Here is an 18,889-nt window from a genome sequence, read left to right as displayed (position 1 = left end):
AAAGAATAACAAGGATATTTAAGGCTGTACAAACACTTCCAAACAAGCTCAAATATCACCCAAAAACAGTTTGTATGTTCTCACCAAAGGAGGTGAGGATGATTAATCATCCTTTTTAAAAACTTTCCTGAAACAAAACATTTTAATTTCAATTCACAATGTTTAACAGAAAAGATGGAAGGCTGTTGAAGATGAAAGAGATGCCAGGAGGACAAACTTATACTTAACATATAGCATTTTGCAAATATGGAAACCAAGCTATTTTAAAATCATATCCAAATAAAAACAAATACCACATGAAACAACCAACATTATGGGTTATGGAGGCCACAAGGGGGAGCTCTATGTAAATCCTTTTCAATATTATAATATTTTAAGTGGTCTCCTCCCCACACGTTTTGTTTAGTAACAGTAATAACAATTTATTATGTTTTTCTTACATATAACACCCTCTTGTCTTATTGTCTTACCCTCTTCTATTTCGGTTGAAAACCCCCCAAATCTTTAGAGCTCCCTCTAGAGGCCCTTCAGTTTCTTTTTCACCCAAAGTGTTTCCTGTTGCATTTGTTCTCATAATTTTGTATGTCATTGTTCCTCAAGCTGCAGCTCCTTACCCCAGGCATAAATGTATGCCTCGAAAGTTTGTCCTTGTAAGCCACCATAGTTTTATGCTGTGCGTCATTCCCTCTCCAGGCTGACGAGGTTGTATTTTAATGTTAAAATCTTGTTTGGTGCAGCTTTAAGGTCAAATTAGCACCTGTTGTCTAGCTCAGCAGTGACTTGTATGTCGGTGGTTCTGTCTGACCTCCTCTTTGTCCTCATTCCCATCTGTTAGTTTGTCTCTCCATCTGCCTCCCTCTGTCTTTTTCAAATGTATCTGTCAGTTAGTGTGTTATTATAACTCATGGCGTGTTTGTGTGTTCATCTATGGAAGTGAGTGTGTCTCTGTTTGTCACTTTGAACAAAGAGTTTACCGTGGGCTAGGGTTGCAGTTCTAGAAAACTCTAAATTGCACTTCAAATCACACATGTTGGCACATGTTTTTTGTAACTCAGACGGTGCTCTCGTCTACCTTCGGCAGCTTTTGGTAAAAAAATATGACTCAGGATCTGGAAATTATTTTAAAGCATTGTTACTTTTCAATATAATTTTGAAACACGTGCTAGCCAAACGTATTGAAGAATTGAAAATATTGACAACCTTTCCATAGATCTACAGTTTACATGTTTATATCTCAGCCTTCTTCTTTGCGTTTTTGGTTTCCAGTCAGGTATAAAGTGTTATCTCAGTCACATCTGTGATAATATGGCTCCTGCAGTACCAATGTCACTTTGGTGCTTCATAAATTTGTTACAGTCTGGAATTAAATGATTTAAAATAACAAACATATGTAGAAGAAACTAAAGCTGTCATTAGAGCTGGCAAAGGCACAATGAGTTGTAGGTAATCTCGGTATTTAAAATGATGTAAACCTATGTTAATCCTCAGAGTGTAATCAAAGAGACTTCTGCTAAATAACCTTTTATATAGTTTTTCTATTTCAATAGTTATGACCTCTGTGACTTCAACAGGATAGCTCTCTTAGACTTTGGTTATCATCATCTTTGATTTTAGCCAATGCTTACAAAGCTAAACAAAAATGCTGAACATTAGACCTGATAAAGCCAAGGAATGTTAGCGTACTTGAAAGAAGTGTGTTAGCAGAACTTCATCAGTCGTTAGAATTACTGTGCAAAATCGCACAATTGCCTTTAAAATGGATGTATCTTTTTAACCTTGTTTGATTGACGTCTCCCAAACATGTCTTTAGTTCAACACAAGCACTTGAGGCTGCAAATGGACAGACTAGCTGTGAGGTTTACTTCAGACCTAAACACAAAATATTAAATTTCTGACGTTTACAGTAGAAAAGTGTTTAATCACACGCACAATGAGATATTAACCACATAACTTACAGGATTACTTGGCTAAAAAGAAAAGTTATTACATGCTGTTTCTTTTTAATGATAGACCTAAAAAACTTGTATCCCGACTTATACTTTGCAGATTTGTTGCGTGACTATGATAAGAGCCTTGACTTTAGACTCCAACAGATTAGACATTTGGCCCAATAGTTTTTTTCTGTATGCCTGTTTCTGTTATGCATTTTTATTCATGAATACACAAATCTGTGCTTGTGTGTTGTGTGTGTGTGTGTGTGTGTGTGTGTGTGTGTGTGTGTGTGTGTGTGTGTGTGTGTGTGTGTGTGTGTGTGTGTGTGTGTGTGTTACTACTTTTGAAAAATGTGTGTATGTGTATATTTGTATGTGTGTGAAAAAGATCCATGTATGAACTGCAGGTGTGCTGGTTTTTTCCCCCCGAGCTCAGCACTAACTAAATCTGTATCAGGGATTATAATGTTGTGTCCTGTCTTTCCTACTGTGTCAGCTTCAGTGTGTTTAGCCTCATGTACCTGACACACACACAAACACACACACACACACACACACACACACACACACATCCACCCCTAAGAGAGTACACTCAACCTTGATGAAGTGAAAGGACGACTTGCAAACGAACAGATGGCCTCACTATTGGTGCGGTTACGTAACAGAATTTGGTTTCTCACGTCCTTATCGATGGTTTGAGGCGGACTTGAACAATCTGCCTCAGTGTTTTAGAGGACGTTACAGCCAACAACAAAAACAGAGCTGCCATCAGTCTTCTTCTGTTCTGTCTCTATTAATCAGAAATGTGTAAACTCCAGCCAAGATGGGGAAGTGCTGCTCTTTTGTTGTCCTCTTCTTTATAATTTTATAACAAACTAACATCATTTAAAATGCGTTCACAAAGCCAGGCACCACATACATAGAACTGTCTGGGAAAAAAAACATATTTTGTCATTTTTCCCTGTCTGGTGTCTTTGGCTTGATGAACGTAGCCTCAACTTTGCTCTGCACTTTTCTAATCGTGAATCTTTTTAAAGAACTAACAACAGTACAAATTCACATATTGATGCATTAATAGTAAAACTTTGCTAAATGGGAGGAGATGCTCTATACTATAAATATCCACTCTTTTTCTTCTATTTTTAAACCTTTAATTTCAGTAAACAACGAAGCAGAATGAGTGTTAACATTTGTGTAAGCTAGCTAGCATTATCTAACATTAGCCATAATAAGCTACTGGTCATATCAGACATAGTAAAGCTTTAGACGTATGAAGTTGAGTTGGTATCCACACGTTAATATATGTGTAATTGTTTTTTTAGATAAATGATCTAGTTTTGAAGCTAAATTGAGCTTTGTATTGGGGAAAGCAGTTAGCTTTAGCTAGCTATATGTAGCCTAGCCATGTATAGGCAGGTGTAAATCTTTCGAGCAGGTTGCTTGGTTTTATATCTTCGCTGTATTTTGGAAGGAGGAAAAACCTATAGTCATTTTATTCGTCTAGATTCAAACCTAAAATATAATTAAAAAAATAAATAAATATATTTATAAAATAGATGTTAGGATTCACAGAATAAACCCTCCCACTTTTCAACACATATTGAGTAACATTAGACGAGCGTAATGCATGCCAGCCCCCTCATAACCACTCCTTCTGTTCTGCTTCTGTTTTCTCTCTTTGGTCTCACCTGTTCTTTACCTTCATATTGTGTTTCTGTCTCTTTTTTTCCCCTTTAAATTCCTCTTTCACTCTTTAATTTCTCACCATTCTGTCTTTATATCTTTCTGTCTTTTCTCTTTTTTATCTCCCGTTCTGTTGTTAACATCCTCAGCTGTGCTCAGACCCCTGCATGAGGCTAGCGCTCATAGTGGATTGGCTGTAGCTGCGTGCATGAGGAGCACTGGGGCCCCAATCAAACGTGGGCAGGAACAAGAAATGGAACTGGAGACAGGAAGCGCCCGTCCACAGGGTCTTTACAGGTACCACCAGTGTCCACCCCTTATGTGTCCACAGCAGGTGCCTGTCTTAAAACCCCTAAGATTCCCTCCCTCCGCCCCACTTTCTGTGTATCCTCAGCTCGTCCCTCAACCTGCCACAGAACTCATGTGTGTGTCTCAAGCTCTGGCTGCCAAAAAAAAAATCCCTTCCAACCCCCTGTATTTGTAACCCCAAGCACTCCACTCTCAAATCCTGCTGTATGCGTGTCTGAATGTGTGTGTGTGTGTGCTCTCAAACACACACACTTGACTTTATACAGTAACTTCAGAGCCTCTGTGTGTTTGTGTGTTTGTTGCAGTGCAGTAAAAAAAACTGCTTTGCTGGGCTATGTGTTGCCATTGAGATTAAAAGGGAGAGAGTTTCTCTCTGCTTCGCTGTGCTTCGCTGCCTCCCCTCATTGTTGTTGTGTTGCTCTTTGTAGCGGTGTGCTGCCAAGGCTTCCCTCTGCTCTTTTTGTGCTGCTGATCTGTTCTTCTGTGCACTGGAAAGCTGCAGTCTGTGTGCATGTGCGTGCGTGTGTATGTGTGTGTGTGTGTGTGTCTTAGACCGTGTTTCTATGTTCTGCGGTGCGTTTGCAGTCACAGATCCTGTTTGTTGAATCCTCTTTGTTGTTTTTGTCTTTGCTGCTGTGTCTGTGTGAAGGTTCCCTCCTGATGTGTCAGTTCTGATGCTTGAGAGAAGAGAAAGTGAGCGTCAGTATGAAAGTTTTGGCCTTGCATGGTAAAAAAAAAAGTAGTTTTTTATAACCTGAGTAAGAGAACTACTCAAATTAATAATTTATAAACTTATAATGAGCATTATGTTGTCAAAGCTTCCTAGGATTTTACCAAACTGAATGATGAATCAAACCACCTGAAAAGAAAATACATAGATCAGAGAGCCTTTTTCAGTCATGCTTTCTCGAAAAAATACAGATAAGCCACCGTTGAAATATTCCTTATTTGCTGATTCACATGTGCACCTCATGGCGGGAGACTTTCTCTGATAGACAGGTAATATTGGGGTGAAAAATAAATCTGCCATAGGTGCTCACACATGCAGCTAACCTGGAAAATTCTGCTGGTTTTCAGAAGTTTTGTGCATGTGTGGAAATACCAGAAGAATGAGGAGGCACAATTAAACTGCCGCCACCCCTCATCCTCTTATTCCTATTTTGTAGGAGAACTTCTGGTAGTCGAGAATCATGTCGGTGTGTTATAGGTATAAAAACTAATTCCAAAGTAAAGACATTTGTTCTGAATTTTAAAGGATTTTTCACTAATTAATAAACATATTGTGTTAGTCCTCGTAATTCCAGATCCAAGGGTCCACTATCCTCTAGTTCACATCATTAACTCAGGTTAAATTGTGTTCTTAGGTGCATACCAAGTTAGTACGTCAGAAATAAAGTGGTGAGAATTTCCCATGTCTTAAAGGTCATCAAAAGGTCATTATAGTCCTGACTTTTATATTCTCCCATTTGATTTTGCTGCAGCAATTTGAATCTGCTGAATTGATGGTTATTAGACTGGTAGAGGCTGTGATTAGATTCGCGAGAACTTGGTTATATAATCTCGGATCTACTCTCCGTTTCATTATGCTTTAGTTTAACACGAGCAAAATTAGTTCAAAATTAATCAACTGTAAATCCAAACTGTTAACAGCAGAATGAAGGGAAGGAAAGAGGAGGAGGAGAAGCTCAGTTCTCACCCTCTTTTATTACCTCCCTCCTCTCCTCTATTGATCAACACAAGCCTCTGATTTATAGCTTGCCGCTGCAAAGCCTGCTGGGTAATTACTAAGGCTGAAAAGAGACCGGGGGAGAGTTAACGTGGGGGAAGGGGGTCGGCACTACGTGAGTGCCACACAGGTTTGTGCATGCTGTCTTTAAATAGACACACAAATTTCCCGACTTGCTGTTCGCACATACTAATACACACAAGTTCACCACACAAACACAAACACACACACACACACACACACACTGCCACTGTATAGAGTGTGTAGCACGTCTCTGCAGAGAGGATCCTCTAATATTCAACATATATCATATCAATGTATGTAAATCAATAATGTGATATAGTGGCCCGCTGAGGCTGAATGACTCCAGACTGAGGAGGCCACATTCATCCTCAGTGTTGATAAACTGCATCAGTGCCTCTGCTGTTTTTATAATCAGATTAAAGCTCATTTGTGGATGGTTTTAATCAGAAAAGTGAAGTTTGGTGAATGTGCTGCGATCATAGGAGCTTTGCTTTGTCGCTGACTCATGAGCAGCATGTTTGTGTTATCACCATACACAAAGCGATGCTTGCACAGGCTGCATCATTGTGTGTTTGTAGCTTTTTGACTATTTGTGTGTGTGTGTGCGTGTGCGTGTGTGTGTGTGTGTGCGTGTGTGTGTGTTCTGCTTGTTTATCCTGGTCTACTGTTGTGACCTTCCCTCTATGCAGTAACTCACCTGACGTCAGAGCAGCTCTGTATTTTTTTATTTTTTTTGGCTCTGTTGCCCCGTGCTGCCTGCTGAGTGACGCCCTCCCTCTCCTGTGTCCTCCAGTGAACAGCCTGGCCCGGTCCAAGTACTGCTGACGCCCAATCAGGAGGAGGAAGAGGACCAGGCTACGCCCAACCAGGGCGCTGCTTTGGGCCAGGACCCACCTCCTCCACCCTATCGGCCCCCGCTCACCCTCAGCATCCCTCACCCGTGCGCCCCTTCCTGCCAAGGAGAGGAGGAAGAGGAGGAGGAAGGTGGATGCGTGGGAAGGAGAGGGGAGGAAGGCGAGGACCGGAATGAGGGGACGGGGGTGAGGCTGTGCGAGCTGCTGCAGGCAGGGGGGGTGAGTGTCAGACCTCTGGGGAAGCACTTAGCCATCTCTCTGCCGTCGCTTCCTCTACGTCTCTGGGATACACACATCACACATGCTGCACACCACACACACCTTGAAGCCACACACACACACACTCCCCTTCCCACCTCCAATCCTCCCCCATCTGCCCCTCTGGAAGCCTCGGGGCAAAGAAAACCTCTTACGCCTTTGTGGCAACCCCCCCAGCCCCAATCCCCCTCGGGCGCCGTGCAGCATTGGCCTCTGCAGGGAGCCGCCGCTGACAGCGGGACGCGTCATTGGTCCTCCTGGAGTTTGGACCGTCCCGATGCTGTGGTGACGCCGTATGACACGCCCCCAGACCGCTGCGTCCCCATACGGCCGCAGACATCCAGCCAGCACTACAGCTTCAGTTGCCAGTCATCTCCAGGGCACTACAGCTCCCATCATGCCCCAGGGCAACACAGAGAGGCCTTCTGTGACCGGGATGAGGCTGAGCTGTCGGAACTTGACTCTCTTTACCAGGCCAGTTTGCTGGCTGGAAGAACAGGTACACACACACACACACACACACACAGAGTGAATAAAACATCCAGCAGATAAACTTAGCTCCACAAGGTCAAATAAAATGAGAATGATTATCATAATAATCATTTAAATACATTTGGAGACACTATCTTTGGTTTGGAAAGTGCGTACTAACAAAGAGACATTTATAGATGACAAATGACAAATTAACTGATCGTTTGTCTGCTAAAATTGAAAGCTTTAGTCTAAGTGAATGTTTGGTATGAACGTTGATTTGATTCCTACGAGAAACAAGGCTGTAAATGAACCTATCAACTCATGTTATAAGCGTTTTATTTTAAACCTTGTTGCTCTGACTTTCACTGCTGAAAACAAGCCAGAAACTTCTGCCCTTTAATAACACATCTGCTATTTAAGCAGGTTTGGGGTTTGCAGTGTGCGATGCGGCTGTTAAGCAGTTTGTCTTCACTTTAACACCCCCCACGTTTGAATGTACTCTCCATGCGTTTTCCTCAAACAATGCACTGCATAAACAATGAGCTAATAAGGAATATAAAAAACTAAAAATGTAAAATGAATGAATTGGCAGTTTAATTCAGAGTATTTTTGCACAAAGTTTACTGAAAGACAGAATAGTACCTGGTCTCTGGAATTCCCAGCTGCTTTGATTTTTTTATGTGGATTTTCTACATTTTATTGTTTTAATTACACTTCTGGCCAAGCATCTTAAAGGCCTTGGACATGCTGTAAAACAAACGTTTGATTCAATTATAGACCAGGGAAAAGAAGATAGTCAAGTGTGCTCTGAGGGCATGTGGGACACGCTCCAGAGCCAGCGAGACATTCTAATAAATAGCGATTCTGAGCAAACGTAGATTTTTTTCCATCTCAAGGCTCGATCATACTGTTCCTCCTACGCTCCCACTTCATGAGATAGACTAAAAAAATTGAATCCTAGACAATCCAAACTTTTGAAGAACACATTGCAGGATAATGTGTGTATGAATTGATCCTCAAACGTGAATTGTGTTGATAAAAAATGACGGAATGATATTGAATATATAAACTGGACAGCGTGTCTCCCATATGACCTTCTCACATTTAAAGTTGAGGTTCTTTAAGATTTTCCACTAAAATGAAGGGGTATCTTGTTTATATTCACCCCCAGCCTGGTATGTCTGTGTGTTCAGGCTGCAGCCCCTCAGAGAGGCTCATATCCAGGGTGGGAGTGCAAGCTCGCTCCAAGACCCCCAACGCAGACATGGAGAGGAGCGTGTACGGGGCAGACTGCACCAGCACCCCCACCTACCTCAACAAGGTAGTGCAAGCATCTCCGTTCCAACAGAAACCCCTCATAATGACTATAGATCCATTTTCCAGGCTCTCACAGACATTTTCTCCCCCTGCAGCCAATGATGTTGCGGGATCTGCGTTTGGGGGCGGAGCCAGATGATGGGGAGAACCTGAGACGAATCGGACGCAGCCTGAGTGGCACAGTAGTGACCCCGCGCCGCAGCCGTCTGACTGCAACGCGCAGCTTTGTGAGTGTGACTCTCAGTGCTCTGCCGCCCTCTTGTGGCCTTGCTGTTGAACTGCACCTGGCTGTTGTCCCGCCTTGGCTCTTTACACATTGCTTTCCCCTGTGCTCTTCTCCTCGCTGTTTGTCTTGTTCTTCCTTTTGTCCTGCTTTTTCGATCTCCAACCTGTCGTCCTCTCTTTGCCTCTCTCGCCTGTCCTCTCTCTCTCTTTCTCGCTCTAAGGTGAAGCAGGCTGATGTCAGTGCCTCGCCTTGCTTACTTCCTCTCTTCTGAGTCCTTGTTGCTATTCCACCACTATCATCTCCTTCATCCTCCTCATCACCAACACCTTCTCATCACCACCTCCCTTCACCGCTTCACAGGTAAACACTGTGCTGAACTCACATGACCTTATACTTAAAGTGTCAGTCATCTGCTTAACACTGCTCGGACTGTGCATGGTTTAAATAAGGTCTGATCAGCAAAATACATTAATTTATTTGACAATTTTGAGCAAACATTTTATTTTTTTGGCATTACTAGACTCATTGAGCACAAAAGTAGGCTAAGCCCCTATTTTTACACGCCTATATCCCAGGGAAGTGCACTGATTTGTGATTACTGTAGAGAGCCAAGAGTTTATTTTCATCCCTCAGCAAATCTGTCATGTGTCAAATTTAGTTAAAACTTACTGCAGATATTACCAGCACGTTCTTCTTCAACTCAGTAAACATATCCTTCCAAATAAGACAATAAATACAAAATATATCAACGTGAAAGATCAAGAACGAAAGGCAGAAAGATTTTAAAAGAGCAGAAAACAAGTGAAGAAACAGCAAACTTCAAAGGAAACACTGGTGACGGGAAAGAACGTTTTTCAGAATGAACATGCAGCATGTCAGTGTGGGAGCCATTTGTGAGGCTGCCTGAAGTGTTTGCGACGAAAAAGCAAACCAGGAAAAAAATCTGTTACAAATAAAATGGAGAAATCACCAAGGTGACGCTGCACTTAAAATCTGATTTGTCTTGTTTCTGGATTTGTTGACAGCTGTCTTGTCTTCATCGCTGAGCATGTTGACTCGCGCAGCATTATCCGAGATATGATCAGGTTTTAAAGGATCAGTGCGAGCAAACGTCACAACCATCCAGAAACCAGGATTAGATAGAAGCTCATTGATTCCATTAAACTGTGACACAGTAAAAAAAAAACAACCAAAAAATCTAGGTTCAAATACAAACGCATGTTCAGAAACCAGGATACTGTGATGATGATGATGTTTGTATCTGTGGAGCTTAAAGTCAGGTATGAAACATCAGGAATCAGCAAACATTACTCGTCATCATTTGGAAAAAAAGCTGAAGGCTTGTTGATGCAACCGATTTCAGGAAGTTGTTGCTTCTTGTGTTTTACATTAATGTGTCTTAGTTTCAATGTCTTTGAGAGCAGTAAGCCTGTACTGGAATAACCTTCTAGTGTGCACTCATTCGCAGAAGGGATGGTAAATTAAAGGAACGCGTCTTAAACTGATGCAGGAGACCTTTAGAATCTGAAACGGATCATTTCAATGAAAATGTGCTCCCTTTAAACAAGTCATGAGATTGATTTATTTCCTGAATGAGTCTGTGTTTTTCCTTCAGCGAAGGGTATGACAATGGGATTCAAATATAACTCATCGAATCATGTGGAATAAAATTCAAGCGGCAGACTTGTGTGATGACGCCTCTGCAAGCTCTCGCCAATTAAGAAGATACAAACTCTTTACAATTAAAAAAAAAATCAATGCACAACTCAGGACATTTGTGGACAGCTAAATCGTATTTCTTATTAAATCGAGTGTTTTAAAATGTATAATCCATTTACAGTAATGACCTTTTGTTTGCGTATTCTGAGGTGCACCCTCATGCTCTCTCTCTTCTTCCTCTTCCTGTGCAGGAGCTGTCGGGCGGTGCAGGGAGTTTCTGGCTGTGTTTGACGGGGGTCAAGCTCTCCTCTGACCAGAGTCCCGCTCTGCTTCACTAACATCACCCTGTCCGGCTCAAAGAGGGGCCAGCGGCTAAGGGGTTCTCTACAGCCTCGCTATGACGGACCTGGAATCGGGCCAGGAGGATCAAAATAACCTCCAACCTGCTCCACCTCCTCCTCCTCCTCCTCCTTCTCAAACAACATGCACACGCAAAAACATGCACGCACACATCTGCACTGACGTAGAGCCTCCCTCAGCGCCTGCAGCACCTTGCTTCGACCCTCTTTGCCTTCCTCCCTCCCTTCCTACCTTCCTTTCCTTTGACCTACTATTCTGTCTATGCAGTCACTCTGACCCCAAACTACAACCTCAACCTTCCCCCCCCCCCTTCTTCCTGGGACTGTTTCTCGTCTCCCCCTGAGGTTTCTGAGGGTTTCCCTTCTCTGACCAGGTCTGATTTGGACCCGGATTATCCTGCAGACTCCTTCAGCAGGACCCTCAGCTCAGGGGAGAGGCTCTATTTAAGTAGCCACACCTCTTCCTCTTTCTTCACGGGCATTTCTTGTTGGACGCACACACATAGCCGAACTGGGTCTATTTCAGATGGACAGCCATATTTTTTCTCTTCTTGTTTTTCGGGGTTTGTTTGTTTTCTTTCTCCTGTGTGCGCGCACAGTAAAACCCGCCCGAGACCGAACTTTCTAATAACTAAAAGTCATGTACAGAAAAACTCATGTATGAAACCTGTATGTTAATTAATAAGACCTTATGGAATGTTGATAATGATAATTAACGAAATATTGATAAACTTTAAAGTGGTACTTCCTCATCTCTGCATTTCAAATAGAAGTGGAGTGCACTTCACAAGTGTCTAGCTGGAGTTTCCGCCCCCCTAAACTGCTCGCCGACCTAATGACAGCTCTCCCGTTTCTACCGGGAGATTAAACAAGAAAAGTGCTTCTTTTTTCTTGTTCCTTTTCTTTCCTTCCTTCTGGCTCCTTTTGATTCGCGCTTGCTTAATTTTCTTCCAAAACAGGAAACAGTAGCACCAGAAATAGGCCAACAAGGGGAGGAAAGTCTTGAAGGAAAATTGTAGGTTAGGAAACCGTTCTCTTAAACAGGGAACGACTCAAGTGCGCTTTACAAGGGCACCTGAAAGAAGTGCACTTTTTGAAGGCTTTTGGACCGAAGAGCTGCAGGAGAGATGTCGATTGTTTGTTTACCTTAACGGCCTCAGGTGAACTTTAGTGGCACTTATGAATTTTCACATTTTACTTTCATTGAAACTGGTTTGGAGACCTCAGTTGTGAATAGAAAATGCTCATCCTCAGCCTGAGACAGTCTACTATGATTATGCTTTATATGATATATATATATATATATGTATTAGAGGTATTTTTTCAGCCAGGGAGCTACTTCTTCAGAGATGTCAACCATTCCTCAGTTGTATGAACAGTTATTATATATTAATGAACTATAATAACATATATTGATTGCCCCTTTACTGAGGAGCGTTAAACATGTGTAAGGTATGTTTACTATATGCTTTAGTCTATGAAATAATACAAAAAAATAACAAAACTGGCCAATGTAAAGTTCTCCAAGAATTTACTGATGTTGATTGATCGTTACTAAACCAAAGGTTGGCACTTAACTCAGAAAGTTGCTGTTTATACTTTCATTTATCTTCAGATTATTTTTTTTCTTTTGTTTTATTGGGGGGTTTCTGGATGTGGGAGAATGTAGCCAATTGTAGCGCATGAGTCCGCTATGCAAATCAACCTTCCCTCACTATTTCCTGTATCAGAGACAGTGCAGGAGGCAGACACAGCCGCCCTCTGGCACTCTCATGGACTCCGGCAGAGACTCGGAGAGGAGGAGGAGGAGATCTCATGTTTTAATGCTGCTGGTGAACTTTGTTGTTCTGCATCTACTACTATGTTTTAACCAATGGAATGCAAAAAGAGAGCAACAAGACTGGAGAAAGAGAGCGAATGAATGTAGACCAAAGGATGAAAGTGTGTGTTTGTGAATGATGTGATGGCAGAGGAGACGGACAGAGGTGAGGATTAACTTCAGAGGGCTCATTGTTTGTGGGTGTTTGTAGACTGCGTGTCAACTCTGGGTGGTGTTGCTCGGGGGAAAGAGGGAACCTGTATTTTTGCAATAAAGTTATTACCAATGCACTCCCACAGGGGGCGTAACCACCGTACAAAGTCTGTTGTCATTTGTCTGTGGCACGATCTGTAAAAAAGAAGCCTGACAGTCTCTAAAAATCGATTGGTGAAGGGGGAACACATAAAGGCAGGAGCAGTTTTCGTGTGATGTACTGCTTAATTTTTTATATATATATATATATATATTTCAGGCAGACAAAAAAAATCTATGAAAGACAAGAAAAGCAGTCGTCATCTAACTAGTGGCTCGATCATTCTGAAAAATGATGCACAAGATTTTGTTCAATTTTCTATCTTGAACATCAGTTTTTTCCTGAACAGTGTGACCAGAGTAAAAGGAGCCTTTATGGAAGCTGTCTACTTTTGGTTGATCTGTCTAAAGTTGTACTCACTCAGCAGCAAATAAACAAAGATGTATCGTTATATACCATAGGGTCTTAAACATGCCTGCAGTTTTGCAAAATGTAATTTGCTACATTGAACTTCACACAACTCTACACTTGCATGTTAACATCCCCTAACTCCCTAATTGGTACAGTCCAGTTTCCTCCCACTTAAAAGCCCATTGGTTGCCTTCATTTCCTGTTTGTCATTTTTTAACTGACTCCATAGATAACAATCAAAAGAGATCATGGTAGAACTGTGGTTCGACAAACTACACAACCAGAACTAAAACCTCATATTCTTGGTTAGATTAATTTGCAAAGTGTGTGTCTGCGGTTTCTAAAGGACCTGAGTTACAACTGTGACAGGTAAACTCCTTCTTTTTTTTTCGAAATAGTGTCAACACTAAACTGAGACACAACTATAAGTTGTTTTTTTTCTAATCATTCAACTACAGAAACACAACAAATTCAATATTGATTCACCATGTTTTTATGTTGTATGTTCACCATGTTTGTATCAATAAATACCTCACATATAATTTGACTGCATCCAAAATACATTTGGGATGACAATGATATAGAATATGACACAGCAGGTCTTTGCACTTTTATTTATTGTAACTTGGCTTATGTGGTTGTTTTAAGAGCTTCCTTTATTTCCCCTTTCTTCTTATTTTTTTTTTATATTTTAAAGCTCCTGAGAAGGACTTTTTGTTTGTGCTGATATTCAGCGCCCCCTTGTGGAAAAACAATTACCTCTTATCTTTTTGAAGATTTTGTCCTGTACTATCCTGCAATCTCATCCAGCTTTCGTTTTACAGTCAAAAACATGAATCATTGAGTATTTACTACAGCAGAACTGTCAGCCCTCTAAACTGTCGAAGTCGTCAGTCTGGGCCTGATGGTCTTAACTTCTCATGCTGTCGGTCTTTTACATGCTGCAGGTAAAGAGACCATACCTTTGCAGGTTTTTTCAATGCATGTTTAAATTCATGAGTGACGGTCAGCTTGCAATTTGTCCTTCTACCACTAGATGTGAGCAGTGAAACAGTCTCGTGCCACATGCCTTCACATCACAGTTTATTCAGTCATGCCCACTCATTCAGGAGTATTGAGACACTGTCATCACTGACACACAAGGACACACTCTTCACTTACACACACGCCTTTTTCTCTGAACTGGAGGTGAAAATTACACATTTGACAGTTTTAACACAGAAAACGAAGAACCTTAGAAATCCCTGCAGAGCAGAGAAAAGAGGATGAATCAATATCTATCTTTCACATACACCTCAACCGGTATAGACATTCAATGGCTCTGTGATTTTGTGATAGAAAACCACAAAAGACAGAGAAAATAACAAAGGGTGCAAAATCGTGTTTTTTTTCTTGACTCTTGCATGTTTCTGTACAGTCATGTAAATTTGATTTCTAATCACGTTGCTAGGAGGCAGACGTCTCTGCAATAAATGTCATCAGCGTTTGTGAAGCATCGAGGACCAACACAGGCAAACAGATAGAAGTAATGAGGAAGCTAGAAACGTGCAAACAAATGCCTGAATATAAGGAAGAATAAAACAAAGATTGTTATGTTCAAAACTACCGTATGATGTTGGAGTTGAAATCCTTTATGGACTGGTTTGACAGGCATTAATAATGGTGCCTTTAGAAGTGCTTTTCAATTTATCAAACAGCGTGTGTAAACCCCCCTCCTCCAAACCTTTTCTCTTATATGAGTGGCTGTTATTTGCCATAAGGCAGAGGTGAGAAACTGAGCTTTACACCCAGCATTCCTTTTTTCCCTTTTTAACACCACTATGTCCTTTTCACCTGGACAACTGAGTGCAACACTTAACTCTCATCTTGAGACTGACAGACAATGTGCACTGTTACTCCCACATTTTAATGATTTCTGGCTTTTTACTGAAGTTTCGACATCACTTTTAATGTGGCCTTCAGTGAATTTAAAGGAACATTTTTTGAGTGTTTGTAAAACAACTTTTCTGTATATTTGTTATGTATTGAAATGAGCAATTGTGTACCTGAATAATTCTGGGCAATGTCAATAATGACCCATAACAATCATCAAAGAGCTTGTCATCCTTTTGGGATGCATCATCTTTCCATTTATGGGAGTGCTTTCCCTTTTTTTTTTTTTTTTTTTTTTAGGCCTGTTTTAAAAAAATGTAGGTCAACGCAGGAAAAAGATTTAGTGTAATAAACAAAGATAACATCTGAAAGGACTCACTTTCAATAGAAGGCTCTTTCATGGCTCAAAGTGCCTGAAGGGGTAATAGAAACTGGAATATGCCTCTGCACCAAGTTTTTTTATAGCGTCTGTAAGGACCTTATAACTGATTATAAAGCAGGCTGAATTTAATACTGGTACTTTTTATATGAACTACAAAAGCAAACCAGTCCATCAGTGATATTAGTGATAAGTTTCTATTATTTACATTTTCAATAACTGTAACCAGTCAGCCTGGGTGTTGTATAAAGTGAGTTACAGCATAGAAACATCCTTTGTTTACGCTTTCAAAATGAAAGCTAGCCTACTTTTTCCATTAGACAACGAGGCTTCCAAACATACAGGACAGGAACAGCAAAAGGATAAGATGCACATCTTTGCCTACATGGGGCGCCAAAATTGATGCAGATAATTCAATAAAGTTTCTCAGGAGCTTTAAGAAAAAAAACTACTCAGGCAAATAAACTGACAGAAGAACTGCCTGTTACGATCTAGAAGTCCACTGAACACTAAAATGGTTAAAATTTAAACGTTTGATGAAAAGCAATTTGAAAGTCTGAAAATAATTTTCCATTAACTAATCCTAGCTACAAAACTGCAATGCTTTTGGCAACTAACTGTTTGACATCACATGTAATAAGAACGTAATATTTATCTCTTAATTTTTAAAGCTTTCAACGGTGTATATTAAACACCCATTTAGATGCTTCTGATACTTTTGGCTCCAAATTGAAGTAAAGACATGAAGTTTTCAAGGACAATGAAGAAGGTTACTGTTGAAGCCATAAATATTTTTTAACAGCATCACATGAGGATGGCTTCACATTTAGAAGGAAGAAAATAGAGGAAGTTAATCCAGAAACTAAAAACAGGATCCAGCCTTTTAAAAACCTAAAATAAATAAGATTCAAAAGAACATTTTATTCCCAACCACTGGAGCACACAGAACTGGTGAGAAAAAGCTCAACAGGAGCCTTGAGAATGAGCATGAAGTGAAAAGAATATTCACTTTAACACCTGCACTTGTATACCATGACGTCAACACCACTGTCAGAGTGTTTGTAACTTGAATAAAGAGCAGTCGGTCTGAAAGAAGAAAAAGCTTTGAGCCTTTGATGAAACATAAATACATGACTAAAAGCATGTACAAGATTTTTATTGTTATCAAGAACCACTTTTAAATTTAAAACTCTCTTTGCAGTTTTAAGGCTATAAATCCAACTTGATTTGTATCAATTCAGTCTAAATTAAATTCATGGCAATTTCAGATAGCTAACATTGGCATTATTTAAAAGTGAATGTGTGTATGCCCTTTGTTAAAATAAATTTAAACTAAGGATCTTTGATTGTACAGTTAAAGCAAAAGCTGGATGTTTTGGTAAATATTTAAATTTACATTAAAATGAATAAAGCTTGTATGCCAGTACAGCAGGCACGGATTGTAGGTTGGGAGCACTGGGACATTTCCTGGTGGCCTGAGGGTCTATTTGGCCTGCTGTGAGTACTCAATGTGAACAGCAAGAATGAATGAAAAAACCTCTCTGAATGCACGTACAATTATATGCAAGCATGACTCTCAGGGTTGGTTTAGTGTTCAGCGAGTTGGCGTACTGTCACAGCCACCGACTGCAAAAATAAAGTCCCTCACAATGAACATAGCAACGGTCTTCATGCTGCTTCTCCACTGACGTTAACAACATTATTACCAGGTGAAAATGGACGGATACAAGAAAAGGAAAGGTGGAGCAAAGAGCAAGAGAATATGAAAGAGAACAGATGCAGCGAAAGATGTTAGCCAGGATAGCAAACACCGGTGTGCTCCAATAGTGTAGGAAATACATACAAGCACTCCCACAATTAAGACTTCATGTAACAAGAAAAATGGTGCAGAAATAGGGGGATTCTGCTATTTCTACAGGAGCATTTAGGACTGCCAGAGTTACAAAGGAGAGACAATTAGCCATGATGGGATTTTGTTCAAGGGAGACAGAATCATTTGTACCACAGTCACTGGGAAAGGAAGTGCTTGATTGCTTCCATCACAGTCACTTTGGGGCTGTGGAAGAAATGTGTCTCTTTAAGTCAATGGTTTAGAAGAGAATCAGTAAGTGGCATGTGAACACACACCTACAACACTATTCAAAATGCTAAGCTAGCCAACACAGAGGCGATAGGAAAGTAATACAGTCGATATTTTGACTTAGGAGCATGACGTAAGCTCTAACTTTGTTTAGTACCCTTCAGAGTTATAGTAGCGCAGCGAGAGGCTAGCTAGCTGCAGAGAAAAACATCTGTCCTTTTTCATTTTTATTTCTACTTCCAGTTTGTTCACCATACAAGTACCAGACAGCACTCTGCTTCCTTGTTGTCTAATGAGAGCTATAGTCCTTTAACTGTGGATTAAGTATCTGCCCTTGTGATGTTGATGTTGAAGTTGTTGTGAAATACTTTGAAAATGGAATAGAAAGATGTTCATCTCAACCTTTTCCTGGAGGCCAGATTTCTGGGAAAGGAAACATAAATCTCAACAGTAAGGCTTTATAACTCACAGTTCCTCGGATGTGGAATAAAATATGCTGAAAGGTCAGGCATGCTCCTCTGTGGAAAAAATTGCAGGTTTAAACAAAGATAGCAACTCTTTCATGCTACATTTTAGTTTGTATGCTAAATGTTATCATATTAGCTTTTTAAGCATGTTAAGTGCGCTTATTAGCAAATTAGGATGGATTTGAGGCTGCTGGAAAATAAGTTTTCATCACTGGACAGATGAATTGTAAATTGTATATATATATATATATATATATATATATATATATATATATATATAAAGAAGTTCACATAATCAAATGCGAACATGTCACTTTACCACAGTGATCAGCTGAATAACATTTCTATAAAGTCACTATAAATCCCACACTTTCTGACGTTTAAAATACCTTATTCCTGCTAAAATCATTGTTTATAGATCCCAAACTTTTCTTTGAGGAAAGAGGAAACAGCTCAGATAACTTCTGAAAGGTCCTTATTAACAGAATCCAGCAGTACAAAAGCAGATTACAGCGCACCAGTCAACTACAATCTGACACACCACTTGAGATGTTGATAGGAGATACTATGTCAAAAAGGAAGCTCGATTCCTAGAAGCGGAAAGAACGACTGCTGATCTTATAGGCCAGTGCAAACTCCAGATGGGCGAGTCCACAACACAAAAAAATCCCTTTTGAAAATCGATGAGCTTCAAAAATCCCAGGATAAGTAATAGATCCCAAATGAAAACATGCTGGTAATACAGGAGCAAAATCCTAGACACGTCAGGCAGGAGGACGTGTGATCTT

General features: G+C 40.5%; 1 protein-coding gene across 3 annotated transcripts in view; it reads left to right on the top strand.

Moving 5' to 3' along the window:
- LOC306817435 (ubiquitin carboxyl-terminal hydrolase 54-like) overlaps positions 1 to 10,931 on the top strand; it is a 53,742-nt gene extending 42,811 nt beyond the window's left edge. For 2 of the 3 annotated variants that reach the window (XM_079334292.1, XM_079334293.1), the window contains 5 exons: positions 3,764 to 3,911; positions 6,467 to 7,284; positions 8,453 to 8,580; positions 8,672 to 8,803; positions 10,713 to 10,931. In XM_079334292.1, coding sequence (XP_079190418.1) covers positions 3,764 to 3,911; positions 6,467 to 7,284; positions 8,453 to 8,580; positions 8,672 to 8,803; positions 10,713 to 10,799 — 1,313 coding nt within the window. In that variant the 3' untranslated portion in view covers positions 10,800 to 10,931. Of the gene's footprint in view, positions 1 to 3,763; positions 3,912 to 6,466; positions 7,285 to 8,452; positions 8,581 to 8,671; positions 8,804 to 9,022; positions 9,163 to 10,712 lie in introns of all 3 variants that reach the window. The other variant, XR_013778024.1, reaches the window with a different exon arrangement.
- The last annotated feature ends 7,958 nt before the right edge of the window (positions 10,932 to 18,889 follow it).

This window comes from Symphodus melops (genome assembly GCF_947650265.1).
Source record: "Symphodus melops genome assembly, chromosome: 21".
NCBI lineage: Eukaryota > Metazoa > Chordata > Actinopteri > Labriformes > Labridae > Symphodus > Symphodus melops.
This window is presented reverse-complemented; position numbering and strand designations above follow the sequence as displayed.